Source organism: Lampetra fluviatilis, chromosome 11, assembly GCF_964198595.1.
Source record: "Lampetra fluviatilis chromosome 11, kcLamFluv1.1, whole genome shotgun sequence".
Classification (NCBI taxonomy): Eukaryota; Metazoa; Chordata; class Hyperoartia; order Petromyzontiformes; family Petromyzontidae; genus Lampetra; species Lampetra fluviatilis.
In genome coordinates this window covers 10,739,422-10,765,789 of record NC_136285.1, presented here as the reverse complement: position 1 = coordinate 10,765,789, position 26,368 = coordinate 10,739,422, and the positions used below count along the sequence as shown (strand labels likewise).

The 26,368-nt window shown below is 49.2% G+C and overlaps 1 protein-coding gene and 1 non-coding gene across 2 annotated transcripts; both read right to left on the bottom strand.

The window, feature by feature from the left end:
• Nucleotides 1-3,128: 3,128 nt before the first annotated feature.
• LOC144934798 (uncharacterized) lies at nt 3,129-26,070 on the bottom strand. Its single transcript, XM_078860964.1, has 14 exons — nt 25,989-26,070; nt 24,001-24,491; nt 21,194-21,323; nt 18,694-18,855; nt 18,460-18,539; nt 17,565-17,693; nt 16,399-16,473; nt 14,955-15,029; nt 13,359-13,511; nt 12,130-12,201; nt 11,486-11,578; nt 11,244-11,345; nt 9,044-9,102; nt 3,129-5,665 (listed from the first exon to the last, which is right to left on the bottom strand). The coding sequence occupies exons 2-14, from the start codon at nt 24,232-24,234 to the stop codon at nt 5,296-5,298; spliced, it is 1,734 nt and encodes a 577-aa protein (XP_078717090.1). The 5' UTR covers nt 24,235-24,491; nt 25,989-26,070; the 3' UTR covers nt 3,129-5,295.
• On the bottom strand, nt 25,961-26,032 carry TRNAW-CCA (transfer RNA tryptophan (anticodon CCA)). Its single transcript has one exon. It is a non-coding gene; the product is annotated as a tRNA-Trp (tRNA).
• Nucleotides 26,071-26,368: the final 298 nt, after the last annotated feature.

Below are 26,368 nucleotides of genomic sequence, written 5' to 3'. Positions count from 1 at the left end.
TCCAGCAGTGGATTGGCATGGGGCTAAGAATTACCGTGCATTGTCGCAGTGCTTTTGTGAAGGGTCGACACGTAACTTTATTGCGCCGTATGGATTTGCATTGACAAGTGGTGTATGGATGTCGTTGGATGCATGCCCGTTGTGGACGAGTGTCCATCCCACTTGTAGCATTTGCAAAGGTCTGATATGTTGTCATGCAGACGCATCTCAAGACTGATAGCAAAGACTATCGCATTCGTCAATAATACTGCCCTGAAAATAATTATTGTAATAGGCGACGTTTCGCGCAATGGGCCTTCTTCGTTGTACGGAGGCGCAGAGTTTTTGCTGCCAATTCACGTGGCACGTTGGAGAGTTGAGGCCTCGCAACTAATGCGCAACTTTAAATAAAAATTGTTATAACAACACTCCAACATCCGAGTGCAGCGCCACATTAAATACGCACTACAATGACAATAGTTTAAAGCGATTTGAAGCATGTTTTATTTTCAAAATGGAAATATGGTTTGGGGGGGGGGCAGAGCTTTGTGACGTCATATTTGAGGGGGGGTCTGACTTCTTGTGACGCCGTGTGACGAGGGGGGGGGGTCAAAAATAGTCCAAAATCGCGTGACGTCATTTATGGACGGCCCCTTGGTGGACACTTGCCCATCCACAATGTTTCCAATGCAGAACACCGGAGGAATTCATGCGATTTAGGGCGAATCTTAATGATCGTCTTTTGATTAAATTGAGGAACTTTACCGTTGTCCCCAAAATGGAATTATTAATTATCATCATTTGATTTGTTCAGCGGTCACTACTGATTTACGTGAATCGCGACAGGCGCTTTTACGCGAGCAGCCCGATTAATACTCCGATTGGATTAATATTGCCACGTGGAGCAGCTGACGTCACAGGAACGTTCTGAACGACCACGTCTGCGATAGGATAGATTTGTATTTTAGACCACGTGTAGTAGCAAAACTCTCGTCACTGCCACCCAAGTGAATGTATTCGACAGAATATAAAGGTCGTGTACATTTTATCATGGAGGAGGGTTTTTTTTACAAGCACATTTCTAACAGTTTACTCGCATAAGCCACGGTATCTATTCGAATTAAAACTTTGACTTTTAAACCCGGTTGATGTCTTAATCACCACGTTTAGTCAAGATGTGAATCGAGACTGTGACATTATTTCCCACACCTTGTCTTACATTTTTTTTGTGTTTCTTTGCGGGTTTCACATTCAATGTTTCTATCAATGAGCATTTGTGACGAACGCGTAGTTCACGACTGTTGTCCTCCGAGCGCTGCATGAATTGTCACAGGTTAACACGACTAGATTATTACTCTGTCTACCTCAATTATTGGCCATTACATATGTACAATCGTTTTAATACTCACTTTGAAACGGCTGCTTTCTTTTAATACGCGATGAGCAGATGTGATATTATTCAAATATAGGTTTACAACAAAAACCATCGCTGTTTACCGATATCTAATACTTGAAGCAAATTGAAGGCATTGGTGCCAATGGTGTATAGTGGTTAGCATGGGCCATAGTGAACCCCCCCTCCCCTTTGCCCCTGTAGCGACGGAATCTGGGCCCCGGTGCAGTTGCACCGCCTGCACACTCGAGAGCCGACGCCACTCGTGGGTGCCGTAGTGCAGTTTGCAGCGAGTGTTGTGAATGTGCATCCAGGGAAAACACCTGGTTGCATTGTCATGCCTGGTCGTATCGTTGTATACTTGCCAACATCTCGAGTCTTGTTACTACTGTGCGTTACATCGCAACAATAAAATTATTTACCGATGACAACCACCACCACCAGCCTGTGTAATGCGTTTTAAGTGTTGCGATTCGTCGCGTTCGAACGATTATAGGTTTCCGTAGCCAATACATACAAAGGTATTTGTATTCTTGGTTATTTCGGTAAAGTCACGTAGAAGGGAAATAATAAAATAATACAAATAAAAAAATTTGATACAAATATTAAACATTTTTTTTATATTTGTATTTTATTATTTCCCTTTTTTATTGTTTTATATTTTTATTCTTTTATTATTTCCCTTCTACGTGACTTTACCGAAAGAACCAAGAATATGAATCCCTGCAGTCACGAAAGCTTTAAATCGAAATTTAAGAGTATTTGTGTTTTGGGCTACGTGGTGGTTTTAGGTAAAAAAAAAGTTCGTCTCGTCATTCACAAGCCTCCACCACCCAACAATCTTTTTTTTGCATAAAAATATAAGTACCACGTAGCACACACCCAAACAAATAAAGATTGCGTCACACCCGTGTTTTAAATTTGCATTAAAACACAGGGGGTGGAAGGAGGGGCTTCGTCAGTCGCGGGTGCAAGGAGTTACCACGTGGCAGAGGTAGCAAATGGGTTTTGATTCCTTACCCGTACCCGGCCGCACCAGGGTCGCAAACGGGTACCCGTACCCGGCCGTACCCATACCCTACCCGTCCGGGTACGGTACGGGTATCGGGTACCTGATTGCGACCTCTGGGATGAAGCCATGTTGCAGGCGCGGGTGGGTTGATTCTCGGAATTTGAATTGTGAGAAGAGACAAGACGTTGGGAAATGAGTGACAAACGGTTACTCACCAGTGACTCACGGTCTACCCGTACCCGGCCGCACCAGGGTCGCAAACGGTTACCCTTTTGAAAACAAATGTTCCACGTCGTGGAATGATTCGCAATTGAAGACAAATCGGATGCACATCCCTCTCGTCAATCCAGTGCTGAATGAGGGCACATCCCCATGCCACCGTGCGAGTCGTGGGCGTTAATTGGCCGCACACTTCACCACCGCTGTCTCATCGCGAGTTGGTGAATGCAGGGGACAGACACGTGGTACAGTACAATGGGATTTCCTCGACTGTACTGCCCAAAAAAAGGCGATCTCCCCGATTGTAACTAGCCATCTGCCCCCGTGGATCGTGGTGATGATGCACTGCCCTCTGTTGTCCATAACGTAGCGTAGCGTAGCCTATAACACCTGCTGTGTACGGATTTCTCCCATCCAAAAGCATCATCCAGGCGCAGTTCTGCTTTGGCTTCTGCGGCACTGCCAAATATCGGGCACATTCGGTGATTTGATTACAGGTTAAAATGCAAGTGCGAGACGAAAAAAAATGTGGCGTCGTTTCAACTCAAACATTAACTGCGTACAATTTATTAAGTTCAAAATATCAAACAATACTTGCGTTGAAATGTATGGCTCAAATTGTGACAACTCCACTCGTGTGTGTGTCTGCGTGTGCGCACTCCCTTACACGTTAATATAAAATTATTTAGAATGCGGTGACAACAACAAAAAGCATCGAAAAAGGCATCATGTACAACATCAACACAAACAAGCTACCCCCAAAAGTACAGCCTTAATATTTTAAAACTCCCATTAACTGTTTTAACATCGCACGGGCAGAAATTGCCTATACCCCCGGTCTTTGAGAAGCTATGAATATACTCATAGGAGGTAACGGGGTATAGGCATTCCCCACCCATATTGTATCACCTGCATTCAACACCAAAGGTGTATGTTGTTTTGCTAAGAAAAGCGTGACTTTAAACTCCACCCAGTCCAGGTAATAACGAGTTGATGATGAATCGTCACAACTTCTGTCATTTAAATTGAGGATTATTGTTTTACACTGGCGATTCGAGCGGCCACTTGTGCCTTTTGGGGTAAGTCGCACTCGCCGATCGCATACGACGCAGGTATCTGAGAGCTTGAGAATGAACGCGATGCGTGGTCACGCCACGCTTTAGCAGTCAGCGCGATGAAGCAGGTGGTACGTAAAAAGCACATTTCATTAGGAGGGGTGCATTACGGAATGAAATGGGAGCACACAAACAATGTCATTGTAAATTATGAATGATATGCTCCACACACTCTATAAGTTATAACAGTATTAAGCCACTGTCCTACTCCAATAACCAGGTCAATGTGGGTAACAGTGATGGAGCTGAATGACGAAAAAAATGTAACTACATCAAATGATAATTGCCGTGTTGGATCAATTGAGAAAAATAAACCAGCAACCCTGTGAAACCTTTACCAAATGTTATCAAACACTGAAGCACACAACTACAACGAAAACTACATCCAAAGAAATAACTATGAAACGCATACAAAAACCTACCACTGCCAAAATAAATAACGTGCTTCCTTCCAATTAACCACGTTCGCAACCTGGCACACGACCTGCTGCTGCAAGAACACTGTGGGACTCGTCCAAAACAACAAGTCGACAAACACAGGCCCTGGCGACAAACGTGCCACTCGAGCATTGCAGAACCGGTGCACTGCACTTTGCAGAAACGCGATCTTTCTCGAGAGCTCAGTGGGATTAAGCGTTGAATGGGTTCGCAAGCCGTCACGAGTGGAAAATCAAGGCGGGGGGGAGGGGGGGGAAGGCCCGGACTTTCTTCTCCCGAGCCCGTCTGCGATTCCGCATCGACTCGTAGCGCTACTTGTAAGGATTGAAAATGGACTCCCACGGTACCCCCCCCCCACCCCCCCGAGCTACTCTGCGTATTTGCGGCGGTATACGACTCCAACGATGAAATTCATTGTCGCGATTCGATTAACTAATCGATATCTTTGCACTTTGCTGAATGTAGCGGCCACTGGTGGCTGCTAGGCGGTGGCAGGAGGGTGGGGGGGGTCACGTGAACCCATGACATAAAACACAAATTGAAAAACATTGATTGTTTATGCATGCCGCTTCTGTACAAGCTGAAGGATCAATATTGGCGGATCGATGCAGTTGTTATACCTCGACTGCATTCGGCGCTGCAAGGCCCCTCTGGGGGCTGCACGCACACAGCCAAGCGCACAGCCTCCCAGCCGCTTCACTCGCAGCAGGACAAGACTGCCAAATGGCGCTTAGAAGACGCCAGGTGATTTCAGAGCAACAAGGGAGGGGGGGGGGTGAAGGGTGCCCGCTTCTGAAATGTCGACGCCAAATATGACCAGTCGTGGTACAACAGGCCCACGTGCAGACATGCAAGAGGCATGTGCATTTGCCTTGTGAATGTGGATACTAACAAAAAACCCACAACGATGCATCTTATTTATGTTAGGTATAACGTTAACACTGAACGAAGCCGGTTACTACTTTATTGAAGTTGTCAAATGTAGTTGCTTGACCTCAGAGGCCTCCCTCGATACCGAGACTTCCATCTCAAAGCGACCTCCCCCCCCTCCTCTCTCACAGCCGCTTCTAAACGGATGAGCACGGGAGGGGTGGGGGGAGGAGGTCAGGAAGATGAACGGGGGGGGGGGGGGGCGACATTCACTCCGCCATCGCCACTCCGCCGCCATCGTTCCCGCCGACCGCAGCAGCCGCCGTTGCCGCGTCGGCCGCCCCGTCGAAGGAGCCGGAGAAGTGGACGTTCTCCTCGAAGGCGTAGTACACGAGCGCGATGAACGCGCACGCCACCACGAAGGCGACCAACCGCGCCCACACGGGCACAGAGGCCGCCGCCGCCACCGCTGGCCCGGAAGCGGCCGCTTTGTGGACGGGTCCCGCGACGGAGCCCTGCCCTGGGGGGCGGGAGATGGGAGAGGCGCCGAGGTCGCACGACGATCTGGACGCCAGGTCCGGGGAGAAGCCGCCCCAGCCGTCCCGAGTGCAGCCGCGGATCGGGCGCCGTCGAGTGGCGCTGTGGAGACGGGAGAGCTCAATAAGGGTCGCCCGCCACCGTCGTCATCATCATCATCATCATCATGTTCAATCCACTGGAAAACAAGTAGGCCTGGCCAGGACACATTGCTACGATGGTTGACAGGCAGCAGGACAAGACTGGTGACGGGGCTGGCAGCCAAACGAGGGAAGACGCTTAAGAGAAAGACCAGCGGAGACGGAGCCACGCGATCGGCTCGTGTGCAGGAGATGGCAGGAGATGGCAGGAGATGGCCTGTGGCATCGCAGCACCGCGAGAGGGACTGCGACGGCTTAGCAAGGCCTTCATCAACAGCGGATAGACCCTGGCTCACGATAATGACGATGATAAAGCACCCTCTGAGACCAAGAGTGACTTCTGTATTGACCGTGTGTCTGGCAGGGTGGCATGTGCGGCGACGCTGCGCAGCGCGCAATCCGTCAGATCGTGAGAGCGAACAATACAATCGTCATTAGACCTCCTTTGCCAGTACCAAAATATAATAGGGGTTTTTCCCCTTTTTTTCTGGCAACAAAACTGAAACCTTTTTACGAGGATTCATGTCTGCATTCACCACAGCACCAATTGGGTCGAGGCTCAAAAGAAAGCCGTCCCTTGGTGTGGACCAATCAGTTTCAAGGACAATGCATATATTATCATAGTATGTTTTTTGTTTGCATTTTGACTGCAAGTATTGTGGTTGATGCAAACATGAATCATTGTAAAAAGGTTTCAGTGTTGTTGCCAGAAAAAAGGGGAAAAACCCGATTATTATCGAACAAAACAAGTTACACTTATTTTTTTGTTACGTCAGCATCGGTTGGTCGATTGGGCAACTCGCCCACGCCACACGAACGTGGAATTTCCACGATTGCCTCAGGGTTGCAAACAGCATGTGACACCACCTCACGCTCATCTGGGTAGCCAACTACTCAAGACTTGTTCATCCTGTGTACCTGTGTAAGTGTATGATACGGTCGGACTGTTTTTGATGCAGTCCCACCCCACCCCACCCCCTAAGCGCATTTGGTGGCAGGGGATACGACGCTGTGCCGATGATCCCAAACAACGATGGAACCAGTGCAAAACATCTGCGAGGGTTACCTCAAGGTCATAAAATATGGTTAAATGTCAGCATCATCGAGCGACGGGTCCTGTTCACACTCATTTGATTGTCTTAAAAGTCAATGGCGAGGTCTCTTTAATCTGCACCTGCGTTCTCCGCTTCACAGTTCTCCGCCTCGCCCGTCTCGCGGTACCGGCTGTAATAACGAACGGGTAGTCGTAGTAGTAGTGATAACAATTATAGTAAACGACCTTACGAGGCTAGCCGATGACGCTTGGCGTAATTGCTTCCCGCGAGACACGTGACGGCGATTCGTGCCCCTTGTGAGTGAACTCATTGTCAATTTATTTTTACGGGTGGGGGTCGCAATTTACTTTAAAAATAGTTTTCTATTTTTTAAACAGTGGCCAATTTAGCACCTCTAGTTGGCTGCAGGGGTCACAGGAACCCATTACATGGGAGTGTACGATTGGAAAATAATCAAATCGTATACGAATTAATGAATGCATGCATCCATCATGAGTATTCAAAACCGTCTGACCGATGCATCATTACGTGCCAAGTTCTAACACGGATTTGGCACTCAGCCATGTATACCGCACCTACAATTAGCAACGTTGGCTGCGTACGGTACGAAAAAAGTTCTACATACATAGGTATACGAAAGAAGGTAACACAATGTGTGCGGTGAGGCAGTAGCACAGTGGTGAGCGGAGCGTGCTATAAACCCGAGCCAAGGCAAACACGAGCGGTGAGCGATATCTGAACTTGTCCTGGGGACCCCCCCCCCCCTCACCTTCAACTAGCACGAGCCAGCGTGGTGAAGTATGGTCAAACAACCCCCATGGCCAATGACACGGTGCAGGAGGGCAATGGTTGAGCAGTTGATTAGAAGATGGGCTGTGAAAATCTAATACATTTTGTAAAGTACGCATGAAGTCCCTTTAAGTGGGAACCATAAATAAACTAAATTACTGAAAACGGGCACACGTGTTACGCACAGCGAGAGAACGGGAGCAAAGTTCACGGAGAGCCCCCCCCCCCCCCCACTTGCGGTCGCGTGCGACCAAACGTTTCGGCACGGTCTGTCGCGGACGCACTGGGGAAGTTGAGAAACGGGCAGTGACATCACTGCTGAAAGATTATGAATGAACGAGCAAGACTATTAAAACGAGCTCACGCATCGTCACCGATACCCTTTGGCACAGTTCTGATACGTCCCCGGTAACCACCGGGGCGCTTACGGAGAAGCGCGGGTTTGAGTGTGCTCACTTATCACAGCACCTCGCCCGTTCACATTTTTGCGGCGACGCGGCAACGTTGCAAATACGCCGAATCGACCGAGTTAAGAGTTCCGGTTAAAATGTACCCAAGCAAATATTAATTGTCGTCGGCGCTAGGAATGAAAAAAAATTGGATCACGGCAACAACCACGACGAGAGGTGAAATGTTACATCTCCCCGGCGATGATTTTGCAGCCAAGATTCAATAAAAGTATCAATATTTTTTGTTTACGTTTTAGCCAATGTAGACTCTTGCTGCTTCAGGGGGAGAACAAGAACCCCATACTTACAATGGACACGAATTAAAAAGCAGACTCTTGCGCGAATCAATTCGACGCATGTACCGTGAGCTTAAAGAACTGATATTCATCGACGAATCGATGCACCCCCTAAACAATTGTGAAAATTTCTTCAATCTTCAAACTTACGAGTGGTGTCGCAAGGCTCTTAGCACCGACGGCTGATATTGCCCTCGTTAATGCCGGCACATGCTGTGAGCTTCTCAAGTGATTCATAGAACTAGGCGAGAGCCACATGCGACCACGAGTCTCACCTTCAAGGGGAGAGACTTGCCATGCAGGGCAATGCAAGAGTAAGAGAGATTTATGCTTGGAAATACATTGAGGAAAAACAAAAACACGTGGATTCGAGGGCACAGGCAGCTTTCATGTCATCATTCGTACGATTGAGAAAAGTAACATGGGGCTTGGCAGCAGGACACATCGATCAGAGAGATGACAGCCAATGTTCGATTAATAATTACGGAGTGGCAGGTAAGGTATGGGACGCATCCGAGAGTACGTACACCGAGGATATGGGAGCGATGAAATCGGTTAGTTTGCAGACGTTAGGTGGATTGTTTGATCGTAGGGTCACGAGAGGTGGCAACAACACATTCACCCAGCAGTGGATTGATCATGATTGATGATTGATGATGACGATAAGCGCCAGAAGGCAATTGCGCAACGAAACTCAACATCACATTCGTTGGCAAAACTAAAAAAAACGTGACGTGTGGCAGCGCCTCACCTTATTCCCGATGGCGAAATAAACAAGTCTGCATCGTTGCCTCCACCAAGCTTCAAGTCCTGAAGAGACAACAACGGAGACAACAGCCACAGGATTACACAGGGCACACCTGCAGAGTGGTCCCTCCGCCAACACAGGTAGGCCGGCCTCAACCCTGACCACAGATCCCTCCCGTGTAGCCTGTACCAGACCTCTTGGGGAGCACGTCCGATTAGCACGGTTGGCTACGTACGGTGCGAAAGAAGTTCAACATACATACAAGTGCCGTTAGCATGCAGCACACCTATGAATGTCGAAGTTCACACGCGCACAGTCCTTTGTGTTGACCCACTGCCGGACGAGGGCTTCACCATGCCATGTGTGTGGGCCGTGGGAGTTATTTGAACGTAATTCACCATGATAATTGGTTTTTAACCCTTCTATCTGGCAACAAAACTGACACCTTTTTTACAAGGAGTCATGTTTGCATAGACCACAATACCTGCAGCCATAATGCAAACAAAAAACATAACTCTGATAATATATGCACTGTCCTTGAAATTGATTGGTCCACACCCGAGACAGCTTTCCTTAGAGCCTAGTCTCACATGGGTTGGACCAGATGACGCCAAAAGGCGCACAACTTATGGCTGCAGGTATTGTGGTCTATGCAAACATGACTCCTTGTAAAAAAAGGTGTCAGTTTTGTTGCCAGATAGAAGGGTAAAAAAACAATTATCATATTTTTTACTGGCAAATGAGGTTCCAATGGTGTAATTCGCCATGCCAGTAAATGCGGGCTAGTGTAAGCAGTAGAGGTGTGGAAAACACAGGACAGAACGACAGCGGATCTTGCTGCATTGCCCGCAACTCTAGGAAAACCTAATAATCGGGGTTTTTCCCTTTTTTTCTGGCGACAAAAATGAAACCTTTTTACAAGGATTCTTGTCTGCATTAACCACAATACTTGCAGTCTAAATGCAAACAAAAAACACGCTATGATAATATATGCATTGTCCTTGAAACTGATTGGTCCACACACCAAGGACGGCTTTCTTTTGAGCCTCGACCCAATTGGTGCTCGACCAGAGGACGCCAAAAGGCGTACAGCTCAAAGACAATGCACTATCAAAGTAATGAGGGCTCGGGGTGAGCATCTACATCATTGGACCTCCTTTGCCAGTACCAAAATATAATAATAGGGTTTTCCCCCTTTTATTTTGTTGCCAGAAAAAAAGGGGGAAAACCCTATAATTATATTTTGGTAGTGGCAAAGGAGGTCTAATGAGCTATGAAAACCTGTCCGTGCATGGTGGTCACCCATCTACGAAGCACCTCTCCACCAGGCCCAAGATCTGCTTAGCTTCCTAGCTCTCACGAGATTGGGGCACGTACGGGGGAGGTGATACGGTCATGCTGTAATGCACAAAGGAAATATGAAAAAACTTGAGCGTTCCAAGCTGTGACGCGCGCATCACATTACGCAGGGCACACCATACGAGAGCAATGCGCTACGGCGAAAAATAATAGGGCCATACAGCAACGTGGAAAAAAAACTCGCAAACCATATTAGCTGAAATAAGGCATCAGCGCACAGCAGCATGTTGCAATCACAGGCCCGAACATAACCGCGGCGCGTTTTACAATTGTCGGAGCAAATTATCCGTTGCGCACATTTAGGAATCTATGTGAAAAGTTTTGGCTCGAGTTACTCGGCACCCAAACCCCCACACCTTCTCGTTCCTGGCCGTGCCCAGCTCTGCCCTTCCCAAGGCACAAGCACACGCACGGCCTGGACCACGGGAAGGCCCCCGACGTCAGCGGGAAAACTCGACGGCAACAAAAACCCCACCCCAAGTCATCGCCGCCGCGGCTTGTGCAACGCGTGACCGCGGAAGCAAAAGAAACTCCCCCTCCACCGTGTCGGGAAAATAAGCCCCACGTGACGCGACCGCTCGCACGTGCAGACAGGACACACGCGAAGAAGCCGCTGTGCGAAGAAGAAAAAAAACGTCGTAAAACAACAACTCAAGAGCCCTCGCGGCGTGTGTTCGGATCGTACCACGTGCTCGGGAGCTCCTTCAGAACTTCCTGAAGAAGCTCCCGTTCTCTTGGCGGCGAAACCTCGGGCCCATCGTTTCCCAGAGCCACGTGCGGCACGACCCGAAAACACACCGGAGAGCTGTACAACAGCGTGAACGGTCAGGCCGAGCGAGAGTACCGCAATGTTTTTGCTCTGGCGGCCTTGGCCTTTAAGGGTGCAAGGAGCTGCACGTTTCTGTCTGCGCTCCTGCGTCGCTGCAATGTTCTCGGACGATCTTCCCTGCAGGGAGGTTAGACAACGTCAGCAAGCGCCATTGCCCCCCAACGCGCCGGTCAGGCGTCAGGACGCCGCCGACGCCGCCGCCATCAACGGGAGAGGGGGAAGCCGGGACGGGGGAGCTCGCATTAAAAGGACATAACCTGCATCATGGCCGTGTCCAGCTCGCAGAGCCCTTCGCCGGAATCGCTCTTGGAAAGTGAACATTCTATTGGAGAAATGTTCTTGCTCCGAAACTGTGGGGGGCGATGAAGAAGGCGAGCGGACGGGAGGAAACAAAAAACACAAAGAAAAGTTGAGTCCAGCCTCTACCTAAGTTCAAACCCCCCACCCCCCCAACACCTTTGCTTTACGGCAGCCTGGCGGTACTCCCACTTTGTTGATTGAGACGATGGCTAATGCTACAGCAATGCCACCATGAAATGCCAGTGTAGATTTACAGCCCCTTGTCAATCCACTGCTGGAAGAAGGCCTCCACACGCCGTGCGGGCCGTTCGTTATTTCACCGCAATTCACAACGCTGGCGAGCGTGGGGGGGCCATCAAAGTTGGAAGCAGAGCACAGAAGCACAGTCCAACAATGAATGGGAGTATAGACGTACAGTACAACAGGATTTTGTTGCACTGGCCCACTGGCCACCCTCGATACCCGTCGTAACACACGGTGGGGTCGCCCATCCAATCACTATCCGGCTCTAACCCCGCTTAGCTTCCAAGATGGGAACAGGCCCGGGCGCACTGGTCAGCATTGCCCCCCGTTGCCTTTTGTGCAAGCATCAAGTACTCGCCTGATCTACGAGGTGGGAAACGTTTAGACTGTCGGGCTTTTTCCGGGCCCGCACCGACACAAAATCTTCTTTCTGCGCGGGATGCAAGCGATCATCAGTACATGCATTGTTGTAATATATAAAGCTGCGTACATATGTATAGAAATGTTGCTTTACTCATTTGTTTGGCCAGAATATAGTTACAATGTCTTGATTGGGGGGGGGGGAGTGGGGGGTGTGGCCATGTGAGTCTATAAAAAGTCAATAAAATTGTACAAGAGGTTCTTGTCTACGGCTGGGAAGCCTTCAAGTCCTATACACATGTCCAGTGGTCAGGGCGGTCTGGTGGAAGGCCCCTATAGTACTGGCACAAATCTACGTTCGCTCACAAAATGTAAACTTGTTGATGCCGATATGCATTAGGTAGTTTGAAGCCTCGTTTTAAGGCCTGTTGGAACACGCTTTCCAAATACGTGCCAGGTCGCTTCCTTGGATTAAAATGTTTTGTTGTTATTAAAATGGGATATTGAAAAAAATACAGAATTGACATTGAAGGATATTCTTCAAAACTCAAACGAACTAACCTATTGCCAATAGTTAACCGATGTAATTTGAGGGATTTGTTCGTCTGTTTGGGCTCTCAACTGTTAATAAAAATGTAATCTATCCATCAAGCTAATACACCTATTTGTGCGCCAGTTTTCAGTCAACAAAAGCAGCGTGTCATGTGACCCTATGCTGTGGAATCCTCTCCGCAAAATCATAACTCACATTCGATACCGAAACAAATATGAATTAAATTAGCATCATTTATTTAAATGATGATCGCTCAACATAATTGCGACACCTTCTACAGCGCCGGCGTCACACGGCAAGCCGATGCAAGCCTCTCCTAAGCCTTCAAAGTGCTAAAAGTTCAAAATCTTAACGCTTCTAAGCGCACGTTTGCCGTCAATTAGTAGAAGTTATTATTATTGTGAATTTTAATTCGTTATTTCGTAAATATTTCGTCGCGGAAGAAAAATGTCAACGAGCCACGACGATCGTGACAGATATAAACGGACGATTGCTGCGATTATCGTGGACCTTGCACCATCCGATACTAATCGCAGTAGCGCCACGTCGTGGAAAAACCCTATTGCTGCTCAGCAAGCGGAAGGTTCAGCATGCAAGGCTGCGAGCTCGGGAAAAGTACGACTCCTGGGCGGGCGCGGAACTGGTAGGAGAAACGGCAAGGGCGGTGCAATTACTGCCGAGAACCAAGGCTCCCACTCCGACGAGAAGCGGCGGTCGTCTTGCTTGATGGACGGCCTCTGCGAAATGGTGCCACCGTGAGGGAAGAGGCTGCCGGGCACGGCGCAGGCCGCTGCTGCCGTCAACTGCTGCTCCAGGCCCTCAGACAGCTGAGCACGCGTGCGCAACAAGCACTACACAATTCAGCCGGGGCCTATCCTACAAGCCGCTCTTCATCATCATCACCATCAGCCAGGGTACTATCCCCACTGCTGCATCACGCAGGCATAGCCAAGCCGTCGGCATCTCTCGCGGTCATGTGACGTGTCGGTCCACGTGGCCTCCTGCGCACGAGCCGATCTCACCACTCCATCGCTGTGCGTGCTCTCGTTTGGCTGCCACTCCGTTGCTAGACTCGACCACCGGATGCCGTGCCTTCTAAGCGATGTCCTGCCCAAGCCGACTTTCACCTGTGTCTGTTCCCCGATTAAATATTTTTTTTGTCTCTCGCTGTAATTCCTACGCTTCTTTGCGCACTTTTCACCTTCCGCTCCATTTTTGTTGTTGTTGTCAACGCTCGTGCTTCTGATCCAAGTTTCATCGCATGTAATACAATGTTTGCGCAGACCGAACAATGGTCCTCGGTCGCCTGCAAATTTGGTCTCGTCAAACTTGACGGTCGGCAGAGTTGGCGTAGGAGTTGATCAGAATCAAATAGCAGCAGACCCGTGCAAACCGCAAAGGAGTTGACACGTTTTCTTGCAAATGACAACCACCTGCCCATCAACCAAAACCTCAACAATGAACCTCGCCACCAACTCAAAGTCATTGTCACCATCCTAGAATCTCGCCTGGATGCGGAAGAACGCTGGCGAAGTGAGAACAATGCGAACGTCCAGAATGAAGACCTCTCATTCGAGATCCAAACATCGCACCTCCTGGCTTTGACAATCCCCCAAGACCCTGGCGTAGCCATCAACCGCATCAGCACATCAACGGGCCGCTTTGCAGCACCATCTCCTCCATGAATGAAAAACTCAAGACAAGCCAAAGTCGAGCGATTGTGGCCATGCAACCCAAACTAACTTTGGACCATATAGCTAACCACGGTAATCTGAGAGAGAAAAGCCCTCTCTCTCATGGCGAAGCACACACCGACATTGGCATTTGGCTCCTGAACAATACGCAATAACAGAATAAGCCGAGTAAGAACAAGACACCTTCTTGACTTGACCATTGCTAATTACAGCACCGTGGGGTCTATGTGAAGAATGAAACCTCACTGAATGAGAGACAGAATTGAGATACATACATCCGGGCTGAGTTGACCTCAGTCGGTGAGGTGATTCTCTTGAAGCAAGGTATCGCAGTCCTCACAATCGATTTCTCACAGCGAATAGTTACACAAGCCTGGTAACACTGAACTGAACGTCCTCCGTTCCTTTCCACCGAAACGATACGGCTCTTCGAGCGACTTAACCGCTGCGTTTATCTGCAGTGCTTTCCAATAAGCGCGAGACTTGGCGCGCAAGGTCACGTGACTCTACCCAACATGCGCCCCCCCTCCGCGCCCCCCCTCCCCCCTCGCCGTGCCCGGCAACGCCGTAACCCACCATGGGCATCGCGATGGCGACCTTTTCCCGTTGCGTCTCCCTGCGGGAGGCCGAGTTGGTGAACATCTCCACATCCTTCAGGGGGTGGAGAAATAAAATGAACATCCCACACACAACATGGCATCCCCCTCCACAGAGGTGAAGCAGCGCCACCTGGTGCCGGAGTAGTGGTAGCGATGGTAATTACTATCATTCGGAGCTATTTGTTAACCCACTGCCCACTCCGTGTTGACCATGGCGGGGGGGGGGGGGGGGATATTAAACCATACTTCACCTTACTAGGCGTGTGAGGGTTGGGTGAAGGGGGTGGGTGTGGATGGGGCAGGACTGATTCAGACGTCACTCGCCAACTGATGTTAGCCGTGACCAGCAATCGGTGGCTGGGCTAACCACCGCGTGCCACCCCTACCAAGTGACGGTAATGTCCTCGCCAAGCAACACAAATCATTATGAGGGGTCTTAATCCAGGTGCATGGGAATGATTTGTGCAGTTGAGTTGGGAGTTGTGGGGGGGGGTGTGTAAGCAGACACAGGGGCCATGGTTGAACAGCCAAAGTGGCTCATGGAGAGCTACCGCACTGCTGCCTACTGTCCAGCAAACTGGGGAAGCGGACAGTTGCAGTTGCCCATCCAGTTTCCACGCCACGCTAAACACGTGACGCGTACCCCTTTTCGTCTATTAACGTTTACTGCAAGTGGCAATGAAACGTCATGGCATTCACAAGTAAGAGGAGTGCGTGATGATTCAACGCCCGTAACCCGCTGCCCGGGCAGGGATTTGACCGAATGGCAAGATTCAGGGACACGATTCCAAAAACAACAACAATAAAAAGCCATCATCTTTTCAACACGACGGTGAACGTAGCGGCCAACAGCAGCCGCTGGAATCGCATCAACCCATTGCAAACGACATGCACAAGACGCGAAAGACTGTCGGATTCGACGCGTGCGATGGGATGCATGTTTATCCACGATCTTCCCAACCCTGCCGTGGCTCCAACAGTGGCATGGGGGAATCTTCGCGTCGTACTTTTCCGCACAGCGTCTTGAGATGCGATCGCATGTTGACACGAGAAATCCAAATGGTCGTTGCCGTTACTGTTCTCTTAAATCGACGAATGGACACATCATTTCACCCCTAACCTCCAAATAGCACGGTTGGCTACGTATGATGCGAAAGCAGTTCAACATACATACATTCAAAACAGACGACAAGTTTAGTTTCCGGAAGCGAACACAACCAATTCTAGACCACAAACAAAATAACTTAACGCCGTTCACGATACGGAGGGACGAGATTTCAACCTCTGCTGGAAATATAAACCACGCGCAGTTAGGAAGTGTGAGCGGGTCGGGCGAGGTGGGGAAAAGAGAAAAGAGAGAGGTGAGAGAGCGCCACCGTGGGAGCACAGCGGCACAAGCAAGCCGTCATTCACGCAGTCACCGGAGAGAAGTCAACGTTGTCGTCCGGGCCGGTGGACTGCAAGCTCCATTGCCGCATCATGCACGGGGTGCTCTCCTGCAAAGATTCAACGACCTCTGCACCCATGCCGACCCCTCACCACCACCACCACCACCACCGTGCGCGTGCGAGCGAGCACGCGAGAGAGACAACGGTGACAATCAAAACCCTCCGCGAGGACGACTACGCTTGCGGCCAGGAAAGCACGCAAGTAATTTAGCGTAATATTTCGCAAGTTGTTAATTTAGTGCAATCTTCGCAATTTGATCATTTCAGCGCATTCTTCGCAAGATACTAATGTTAGCGCAATCTTCGCAAGTTATTTTATTGGCAGGCTCATGCGGTTCGACACTGCTTAGCAAGTAAGAAGGTCTGAGCATTTCTTATTGTGCCCTCTTACGAGTGCAGTCCATCACTTATGCGCACTATTTGCACGTGGCAAGCTCTTTGGAACAACATTGTTTTAAGTCCCTTGCTAAACCAGCTCAGGCTCAGGGATGGGTCCCGAACGTGAGCTGGTAACTCTCGTTCCAGATCTTCAGGTCGGAGACCCCGAAAAACTGCACTAGGCCGTATAGTTTCGTGTAAAGTTTTGCCAATGCTTGGATGTTCATATTCTGCAATCAACCGAGGTGTGTTCTGGAAAAAGTTGATAACCCCCATTCATATTTTACAAAGATAATTTCTACTGGCTTCAATGGAATGCTCATATATTGCCATGCAACGAACTTAACTTTTCACTTTTTCCATCCAATCAATCTGCCCGCTAGATTTCGTGGGTCATCAATTTTTTTTCCACGAAGCCTTGGAGAGATTGCCGACTGTACTTCACACCATTTGTGCACCCCAAAAAAAACAACCCCAATAAAGTGGCAAAAAGTAGAAAGAGTTTGCAGCGCTGTAAGACCGTGCCCAAACCTCGGGCAGATAACAACACAAAACCACAGGTAAAAAGGGCGAAATTCGAGCAGAAGCTGTGACCTCCCGTGTTCAAATAGCAAAACAGATTTGGCTGTGACTCTTCCATCCCCAGCGCACCAGCTAATCGCACACACACACACAGACCCAAGTGCAAGAGACAAAGAGAGAGTGGTGAGAATCTCCTGAAAGGCAAGAGCAAGAGCGAGGTAGCTGGGAGCCGCACGCACTTGTGTTATGTCGGCATCAGCACCGCTAACGGCCAGAGCCCTCTGATGGACAATGGCTTGCCGGTGCAGAGACACCGGACCCAGCCTCCCCGCGGGGCTGTCCTGCGACGGTCCGGGAGAAGCGTGTGCCTGTGTGAAACCAGTAAAGCGCCACGGTACGTGAGCTCCGCAAGAAAAATGTGCGGCCGGTCGCAAAGGCTAGTACTCTCCCGCCCCCTCCCCGGTGCCACCGTGCGGGGCAGGCGGTCACAATGCCTAGGCATCACCCCTACTCCCGGTGCCAACGTGCGGGAGCAATCCAGCTTCCGGCTTTTCTGTGGGTGGTAAAATCTTGCCGTGTCTACAGGAGTCTCCGGATCATAAGACGCTCCGGACAGTAAAGGACGCACCGCGCCCCCCCAAACTTGTGTCCTGTGGCCATATGGTTATGCAAATGTGATGGCACACAGGCGCAGAGCTGCCGGGTCAAGAGATGGCACCACAACTTTTTTGGGTTTAAAATACAGGAAAATGAAGCGTGTCTTACAATCTGGAAAATATGGTGTGCACACACAGAGACAGAGGATCGCCTGTATAGCCTTGACAGACTTGGGGCAAGTTCTGTTAGCGAGCAACTATCAAGGCTGGCATGGCACGCAATGGGGTGGGTGTCCAGCACCATGCCCGATCGCCTTTGTCTCCCGAGTGGCGATGATGTTTATGACCGAGCAAGGAAGTCATTTGAGGCCGAGTCGACCTAGGGGAGGCCCAGGACCAGTTAATATATTCATAACCGACGTTGGCCGCGAGCGGGAATCGAACTCGGGTCGCCGGATTCGTAGCGCAGCACGCTAACCACACAAAGACACACACACACGTATGTACGTTTTGTTATCGTTAAGAGTTGCATACAGACCTTGGTAGAGTGCGCTGTGAAGGGCGACCGGAAAGATGTCTGAATCGCTTTTTCGGTTACTTCTCCAGTTTGTTCGTAAACTAACAACAACAACAACAACGGCGACAACGAAATAAATCCGTGAACAAATTCAACCGAGCCAGACAAACAAATACAATTTCACAGCAGAGTGCCACAAGTTTGCACACAGGCTGCAAGTCACCGCGGCCCCAACGCGATCATCGTCATACTCACCCTCTGCCGTCTCCTCCTCCTCGTCCTCCTCCGTGTCGCTGTAGTTATCGGTCTGCAGGCTACCGTTGACGCCCGAGCTCCCGGCGGCCGCCGTGGATGGGGCGGCGTCCCCGTGCTCCAGCAGTCTCAGCAGCTTCTTCTCGTAGAGCTTGCGCGTCGTGGCTGCGCCGCAACGGTGCCAGTGGTTGGGGGAGAGAGAGGGGTAGAGAGAGAGAGGGGTAGAGAGAGAGAGGGGTAGAGAGAGAGAGGGGTAGAGAGAGAGAGGGGTAGAGAGAGAGAGGGGTAGAGAGAGAGAGGGGTAGAGAGAGAGAGGGGTAGAGAGAGAGAGGGGTAGAGAGAGGGAGGGGGTAGAGAGAGGGAGGGGTAGAGAGAGGGGTAGAGAGAGAGAGAGAGAGGGGTAGAGAGAGAGAGAGAGGGGTAGAGAGAGAGGGGGAGTAGAGAGAGAGGGGTAGAGAGAGAGGGGGGGGTAGAGAGAGAGGGGGGGTAGAGAGAGAGGGAGAGGGGGTAGAGAGAGAGGGAGAGGGGTAGAGAGAGAGAGAGAGAGGGGTAGAGAGAGAGAGGGGTAAAGAGAGAGGGGTGTGGTGGGTTACCACATTTCGATGATCACGTCTGACAACCCGCCAGCAGCATCATACTTCTTTTTTAATTGTTTTTTTTATTTGACAAAAGAGCCCAGTATAAACGGCAAGAACCGTAACAAAGCAGGGCGGAGGGTACAGACATTTTAAGGACCGAAGCCCCGAACTCGGTGCTCCTGGGTTGTCGGAAGCGGAGGAGATTGGGCGCACTGCCCCACTCGCTTAGGCACTGTCAGCAGCATCATACGTCTAGAAAAATTACAATTCATACCTCGAGTCTCCTAGCTAGCTGCTGGCTGGGCGACTCCCCACCCTCAACAATAATTCTGCTGTGAGTGGCTGCGAGCCATTGCCACCGAAACTACCTGGGTAAGTGGCTACACGGGATTTTCAGCGTAACAAATAAACATTGAGTTGAATTGGCGGAAAAAGTTCTGAAATTTTCATAATAGATAGCGACACCAAAAGGTGGGAGTAACGAAAACAGAGACTGATATGGTTAATTTAAAATTGCTCAAACTTTTCAATTTCTTCTTCTATGCATGTCATTCGTTCGCCAGAATATAAACAAACTAACTCCACAATACATATTACCTTGTAATTGTATTATGTAAAGAAGCAGAATACTTTTAGTGCTCCGAGATCACAGGAGGATTGAGAGAAGAGATTGAAAATGACAACCGTCTTCTCTTGTTTCCTGCTGCAGACCAACGGGTTCTCTACTCGTTCATTTAACAGGCATGACTGCTGTTGAGAATTCTAGATTTGAAGCTTTTGTGACTGCAAGGATTCATACTCTTAGTTCTTTCGGTAAAGTCACGTAGGTAAAAAATGAAATAAAAATTAATACAAAAATAAAAACAATAAAATCACTGTGATTTTATTGTTTTTATTTTTTTATTAATGTATGCTGAACTTAATAAAAAATAAAATCACTGTGATTTTTTTTTATTAATTTTAATTTCATTTTTTACCTACGTGACTTTACCGAAAGAACTAAAAGTATGCTGATGAGAAACCAGAAGTTGGGACTGCTGATGAGAAACCAGAAGTTGGGACTGGTTCAGAGTGTACTCGCTTAAACAAATTCTATTCGATAAAATGTATCTGAAAAGTTGATCTGCTGAAATGTTTGTTTCTGTGTGTGTTTCGAGACGGAACTAAATTCTAGATTTAAATTTTACTCGATGCTGCTCCACAACAAACGTATAAAAAAAGTTAGGAAACAATACAGATTTTTGCATTGAACAAAGCCCCATCGTTTAGACAGAGTGCTCTTGACAATAACATCTGGCAACTAAGCAGAAAGGTCAAAACCCATCCACAGTTTGCTCACTTAAACAAATGCTGCTCGATAACATTGGTCTGGAAAGCCGATAGGCCGATGGACTATTTTTTAAAATATATATTGTTTTTATCCATAATGTTCCACAATAATACGTAATCAGTTCATATCTGAATTTGGGCAGTATTTCGGATACATTGAATTAAAGTATTTAGCTGCAATAAAATTCCACATGATAAGCCACTTCGTTGAGCTACCGACGCTGCTTCTGAAAAAGCGCCATATAGCTCAATGGGCCTTACCTGGTAAAATAAAGATAGTATTAGTTTAGAATTTACATATACGTATGTATGCTGAACTTCTTTCGCACCGTACGTAGCCAACCATGCTAATGGGAGGTGCGGGGATGGAAAAACTTAACACAAAAGGCAGTTCTAAAGAAATGAGTTTTCAATATAGATTTAAAAGTGCATAGCTCCAGTGGCTTCCGAATATCGGAAGAGCGTTTCAGACAGCAGCAGAAGCGCGTCTGAAAACGCGCGATGCGCTAACCGTCTTTGTTCGATGGCCAGCCAAAACGCCGCTGCTTGCGAGGACGACCGCAACGGTGCCACTGCGCGTTTGTTTTCAGGCTTACCGACAATAGGCCCTGGGCTGACTCCAAACTCCCTGATTTTCCTGGCGAGTTCAGCGTTGGAGAGCGAGGACACGTCCACGTCTAGGCCTCCCACCTCCACCTTGCTTGTCATGTCACTCGTTGTGCCGACCTGCTCAGCGACGAACACAGGGGGGGGAGGTGGGGAAGGTGGTGGATACAGCACGGGCGTCAAGGCAAAGACCGAGCGATGAGGGGCTGCCACCAGCGAGCCAAAGGCAGGCACACGTGGACAATGCAACGGTAAAGCATGAGCAGCAGTTTTACAAACATCCGTGTCTGCGAGCACAATTAGCGCCGACCGAATGTACGCGTTTGCCCCGGGGCTAATGCGCTGTCAACTACAATGACTGCAATACATTTGACTAAATAAAATAGCAACTCAGCTCTGCAGAAACATTTTTATTTGATGTCATGGAATTGAAAAAGTTTTTGGTTTTTATAATTTCACAAGTATTGTTTTGATATAAATACTAACATTACAGTAAGAAACTTATCGGTCTAAGTTTGTTATCAATTACAGAAATTATACAACATATGCGCCGACAAAATAACAGTTAAATCCAAGTTTCAAAACATGAAACTGGATGGTACCTTCCTTTTCACAGGTTTTTGGCGGTTTTTTTTTAACGAACACCGCGGCTATTAATGATGCAAGCAGCACCACTACTACAGCAACTTGGCAAGCGCAGGCTTGATCGCAGCGACTATCGATGTCGGGTTGGCAGAAAAACACCCCAAGATCAAACAAATAACGTATTCCTCAAAGCTTATCCATCCACCCACATGCAGGCAAAGGTGTCAAAAGCCAGCCGATAAACATCACGCACGCCCAATGCTTAGAAAGCAAACGAAAGCAGGTTTAAGAGGCGACACTGATGACCAAATCACCCGGTGGGCACTCAGTCTCTGCAGACTATTGAAGCTAAGCAGGCTTTGACCCTGGATAAGCCTTTGGATGGGCAAAGGCCATGCATAAAAGAACAGCTGCCGGCTGCTTGTAAGCTTCCGTTTATTTTGTTGAACTAGATAAGAACTCAAAAGAGAACAGGATAGTCTCATATGTACAAGGGTGACACTCGAGTTACAAAAACGACAAAAAGTTAAACAAATTCAGCAAGGCACAGCAATGAAGCACACGAAAGCAGCGCAAACACATGTAGGACTACGTGGTGGGCAGCAGTGCAGCAAAATCCATTGTTGTGCCGTACTACGCTCCCTCCATCGATGCTCTCCACCTTCACCATCCCGCACCGACCAGCGTGGTCGAGCACGGTCAAATGACCCTGGTTATTCACCCGGCGTGGGGTGGCCCTCATCCAGCAGTGGATTGACAATGGGCCGTAGTTGCACGTGTCGAGGATATGCAGCGCCTAACTTTGGCTGCCGAAATGTCCACCCAAGGCCCGTGCGAGTGCGAGGGAGCCGTGCCACCTGTCCCACCGGGCTCCTCACATTCCACGACATTTATATATAGACACGGCTCCTCGTAAAAGTGAGCTTCCCTCACTTCTCTGGTGAACACGTTTCAAACCCTATGCCGGGTGGAACCCACCGATGGCTTAGTACGCATGTAGAACTTATTTTGCAATACGTATTTAGAACTTATTTTGCACCATACCAAGCCAACCGTGCTCATCGAAGGTGCGGGGAAAGGACAACAAACTAAACACAAAAAATCAGTTCAAGAAATTAGTTTAGTATGTATGTTAAAACTTCTTTCGCACCGTACGTAGCCAACCGTGCTAATAGGAGGTGCGGGTAAAGGACAACTAACTAAAACAGAAAAAGCAGTTCTAAAGAAATTAGTTATTTACTGCTCTGTCTCCTGCACGGGCTGGCAAGCTTCCAGCGGCGCAAGCGGTGGCTTTTCACGGCTGACAGTGCTACACGAGATCAGTGAAACCCCTGCTGCAAATGACCACTTTCAACGTGGCATTCGTCATAAACTGGGTCAGAACACAGCTGCAGGAGCAGCAAATGCTGTTGGATATAGCACAGCGGTGCTTCTGATGCAAGGTCAGATCAGATGTTCGAAACGTATTTTAGTTCTAGGTATCTCAAAGGGCTTGGAATTTTAAAATAGATTCCTTGATAATCATGCACAAGGCACACTGGAGATGTTTTCTGACAGTTTGAGCTGATACGTTTCTGCTCGTCAGTGACAATACGGCTACTTTAAAACACGTGCAATTATATTAAATCGTAAATATGCCCCCTTCAGGAAGGTTTGACGGAATCTCGAAGCTCATTTGGGAATTTGGCCAATTCCCTTATTTAGTGTTTGGCAGGTGGGAGACCTGAGTACCCAGAAAAAAACCCCATTAAGTATGAGATAAGAGATGTACACAAATTGATTCAAGGTTCCATTGCTGTACTACCATCTCCTGGCTACATTGCAGCCTCAGCAAAGGTAGCCAACCCTGCTTAGCATCTGCGATCCGCGATCCGACATGATCGGGCACAATCAGGGAGATCTGGTCACAAGAAAATCAATATCACGCACGTCAAACCAGACGACAGTGAGAATATTCCCGCCCATGTCTAGTTCAGCAATGACCAACAACCACCGCACACCGCATCAACAGGTCACATGACACACTTACATAAAACCGCGGCTCTAAATTTGGCTGGCACGGTACACCCGCGGCGCACACGCTCGCTCGCGCACGCCGTTATGCAAGTGCCACTCACGTGCAGACCACAAAAAGAAATGCATGCAGAGCAACACCAAAACGGCGGCAAGAGATGCCCGAGCAGAAAACACAACCCCCGGGGAACTTGCTGACCCCATCCGACGACGAGACGCCGTCCGCTCCGTGCAGCGACGGCGCGGCGCCGCTATCGTCCTCCTCGTCGCTCGAGAAGTCGGCGCCACTTGTCGGAGCCACGTGCCGGTGGTACAGCCGCACGTACACCTCCTTCTTGTGCTCTCCCGCCGGCAGGGCCACCTTGTGCGCCACGAGCTCACGCTTGAGCTTCTCCTTCGTCAGCAGCTGTGGGTCCTCTGCGAAGCCCGGCATTGTTTCCGCCGCCGCCACCGCCACCGACGCGTATCCCCTCTCTTCCTCCTCCGCCGAAGAGCCGACGCAAAAGGGGGGCTTGCTGTCGCCCGAAGTTAATCCACCGCGGTAGCGCGAGCACGGGCGGACAGCTGTCGGCGTGCTGACATCAGCAGCACCTCGTGTCCCCCTCCCCCATTCCCAGAGGCGTGGGGCGTTGTGTGAACCCCAGCGAGGGGTAGCGGCTGTTGCCAAAGGGAGGGAGTCCCCGCGCCCGACTTAAATGAAACAGGCGCAGGGAGGGATGACCAGCAGTCGTTAGATTTTGCTTTCTCGGTGCAAGTAACAGCGTCACTGGCCAAGCGGAGGTCGACGCATGGGTTGGTGGTCCGATAAAACAGGGTTTGTGATTCTCCCAAATCCGCTAGGCTCCGAGATGTCCAACAGACGGGAGTAGAGCAAGCAGGTTTATAAAACACATCCATGTGTACCTTTGAGGATTATCTTATCGTATGTACGGTGGGTGTTCTAGAAGTGCTCCAAATCCCTCCCACAACACAGAATATTCATTACATTGGTTCTGGCCAAACATCTAAAACACAAGACCCTTGGTGGTGGGATGTTTATAGACCTTTCAGAGCCAAGATAAAACCATAACCTATGAAAGCGAACCCTCGAATTTTTGGTGGAATGTTTACGCAAAATGTTACGACCCAGGAACGGATGTTTCAGGTGACACTTGAAAAAATAATCTGTGCTGTTGGCAGCATGAACATTCACCGAGTGCATATTACTATTAACACATTCCTGCGGAGGGAGCTGGTAGTAACGTTGGGTTGCTCGGTCAATGGCCAGGGTCAACGGCGGCGTGGTGTATTCCGCAAATATGCCCGACTGTGAGGGTGGGGCACAAGCCGACGTGAGTAGGTTAAACGTTGAGTTTTATAAGGGCACCACGGGGTGACCAGCCCCTCCCCACCCAGCCCCACCCTCCCCTCTCCACCCAGCCCCACTCCTCCCATTTTGGATGCACGACGGACGGACACAATAATCCCCTGTGGGCTGGTGTAACCAGGAGGTTCCTACCAGTATCACTTACAATTTCTGATCCAGGAAAGCCTCACTGAGTCTCACAACTCTTATTCAAGAGGGTCCTATCATTTATTTCGTAGTAGGGGGCTCAGTACTATGACCATCACTATTTGATGTATATGCACGTGACCTGCAATGTTCATACACGCAGTTGACAAACCTCGAGAACACTACCAAGGCGAACAGCTGATCTCCCTTTATTGGAGGGATATTTACGTAAGACTCCGACCAAATCCTTCCAAATCTGCCACCTGAATTTTCGTGCAGCAGATGCCACCCTCGATATGTGAACCTACTGGGCATCTGTGAAAAATAGCTGTAAGGCCCATCGGATTCCTCCAGTACAAATACATATTCTGATTCCGATAAATATTCTCACTCTCTATCGCCGGCTGTTAATTCAGTCACCATACAAGCCAGTAGCGCCCTCGCCTGGGCAGTGAGCAGATCTCACATCACCATCAGCAAACACAGCCTCATGAACATGTCCGCACGCATTTGTCGGGGGAGCAAAATTCCACATTTCTTTCCAATTCAAAACGACACTTGCGACTGGTTAACCGCCAGATATGAACATGTTTTTTTTTTAAAACCTACAAAAAATACATTTAGATGGGTGTGGAGAAAAAAAAGTTGGAAAAAAAATTCCCCACATTGACCCCGACGTGATTTGAACACGCAACCTTCTGATCTGGAGTCAGACGCGCTACCGTTGCGCCACGAGGTCCCGCGATAGCCCAGCAGCTCCGCAGCCCTTATGACATCGACCCGGCCTCTCGTTCATCCTCCACGAGAATTCAAACACACACATATTGTTAGTATTATTCACGTGATAACGGTACTGGTTTAGGTTCTAATTCGCTCCGGAGAGTAAGACGCACCCCCCCCCCCCCCATGCAACGTGTATCTGGTTCCACTGCGTCTTGTAGACCGGCAGAGCTGCGTCGCTTTTCGCGGTCGTAACGTATCTAGCACCTCGTACAAATCTACCCCGATTGTGTTGCGTCTGTGTGTGTGTTGTGTGTGTGTTGTGTCTGCCGAGTTGTTCCACGGTGCCGTTTGT

Excerpts from the sequence above, each read along its gene's own strand:
- LOC144934798 (XM_078860964.1), bottom strand. The coding sequence starts at position 24,234 with ATGCCGGGCTTCGCAGAGGACCCACAGCTGCTGACGAAGGAGAAGCTC. Across the intron at positions 16,474-17,564 it reads CTGATGCCGACATAACACAA|GAGAGCACCCCGTGCATGAT; the intron begins GTGCGTGCGGCT and ends GAATCTTTGCAG. Across the intron at positions 11,579-12,129 it reads TTTCCCACCTCGTAGATCAG|TTTCGGAGCAAGAACATTTC; the intron begins GCGAGTACTTGA and ends CGCCCCCCACAG.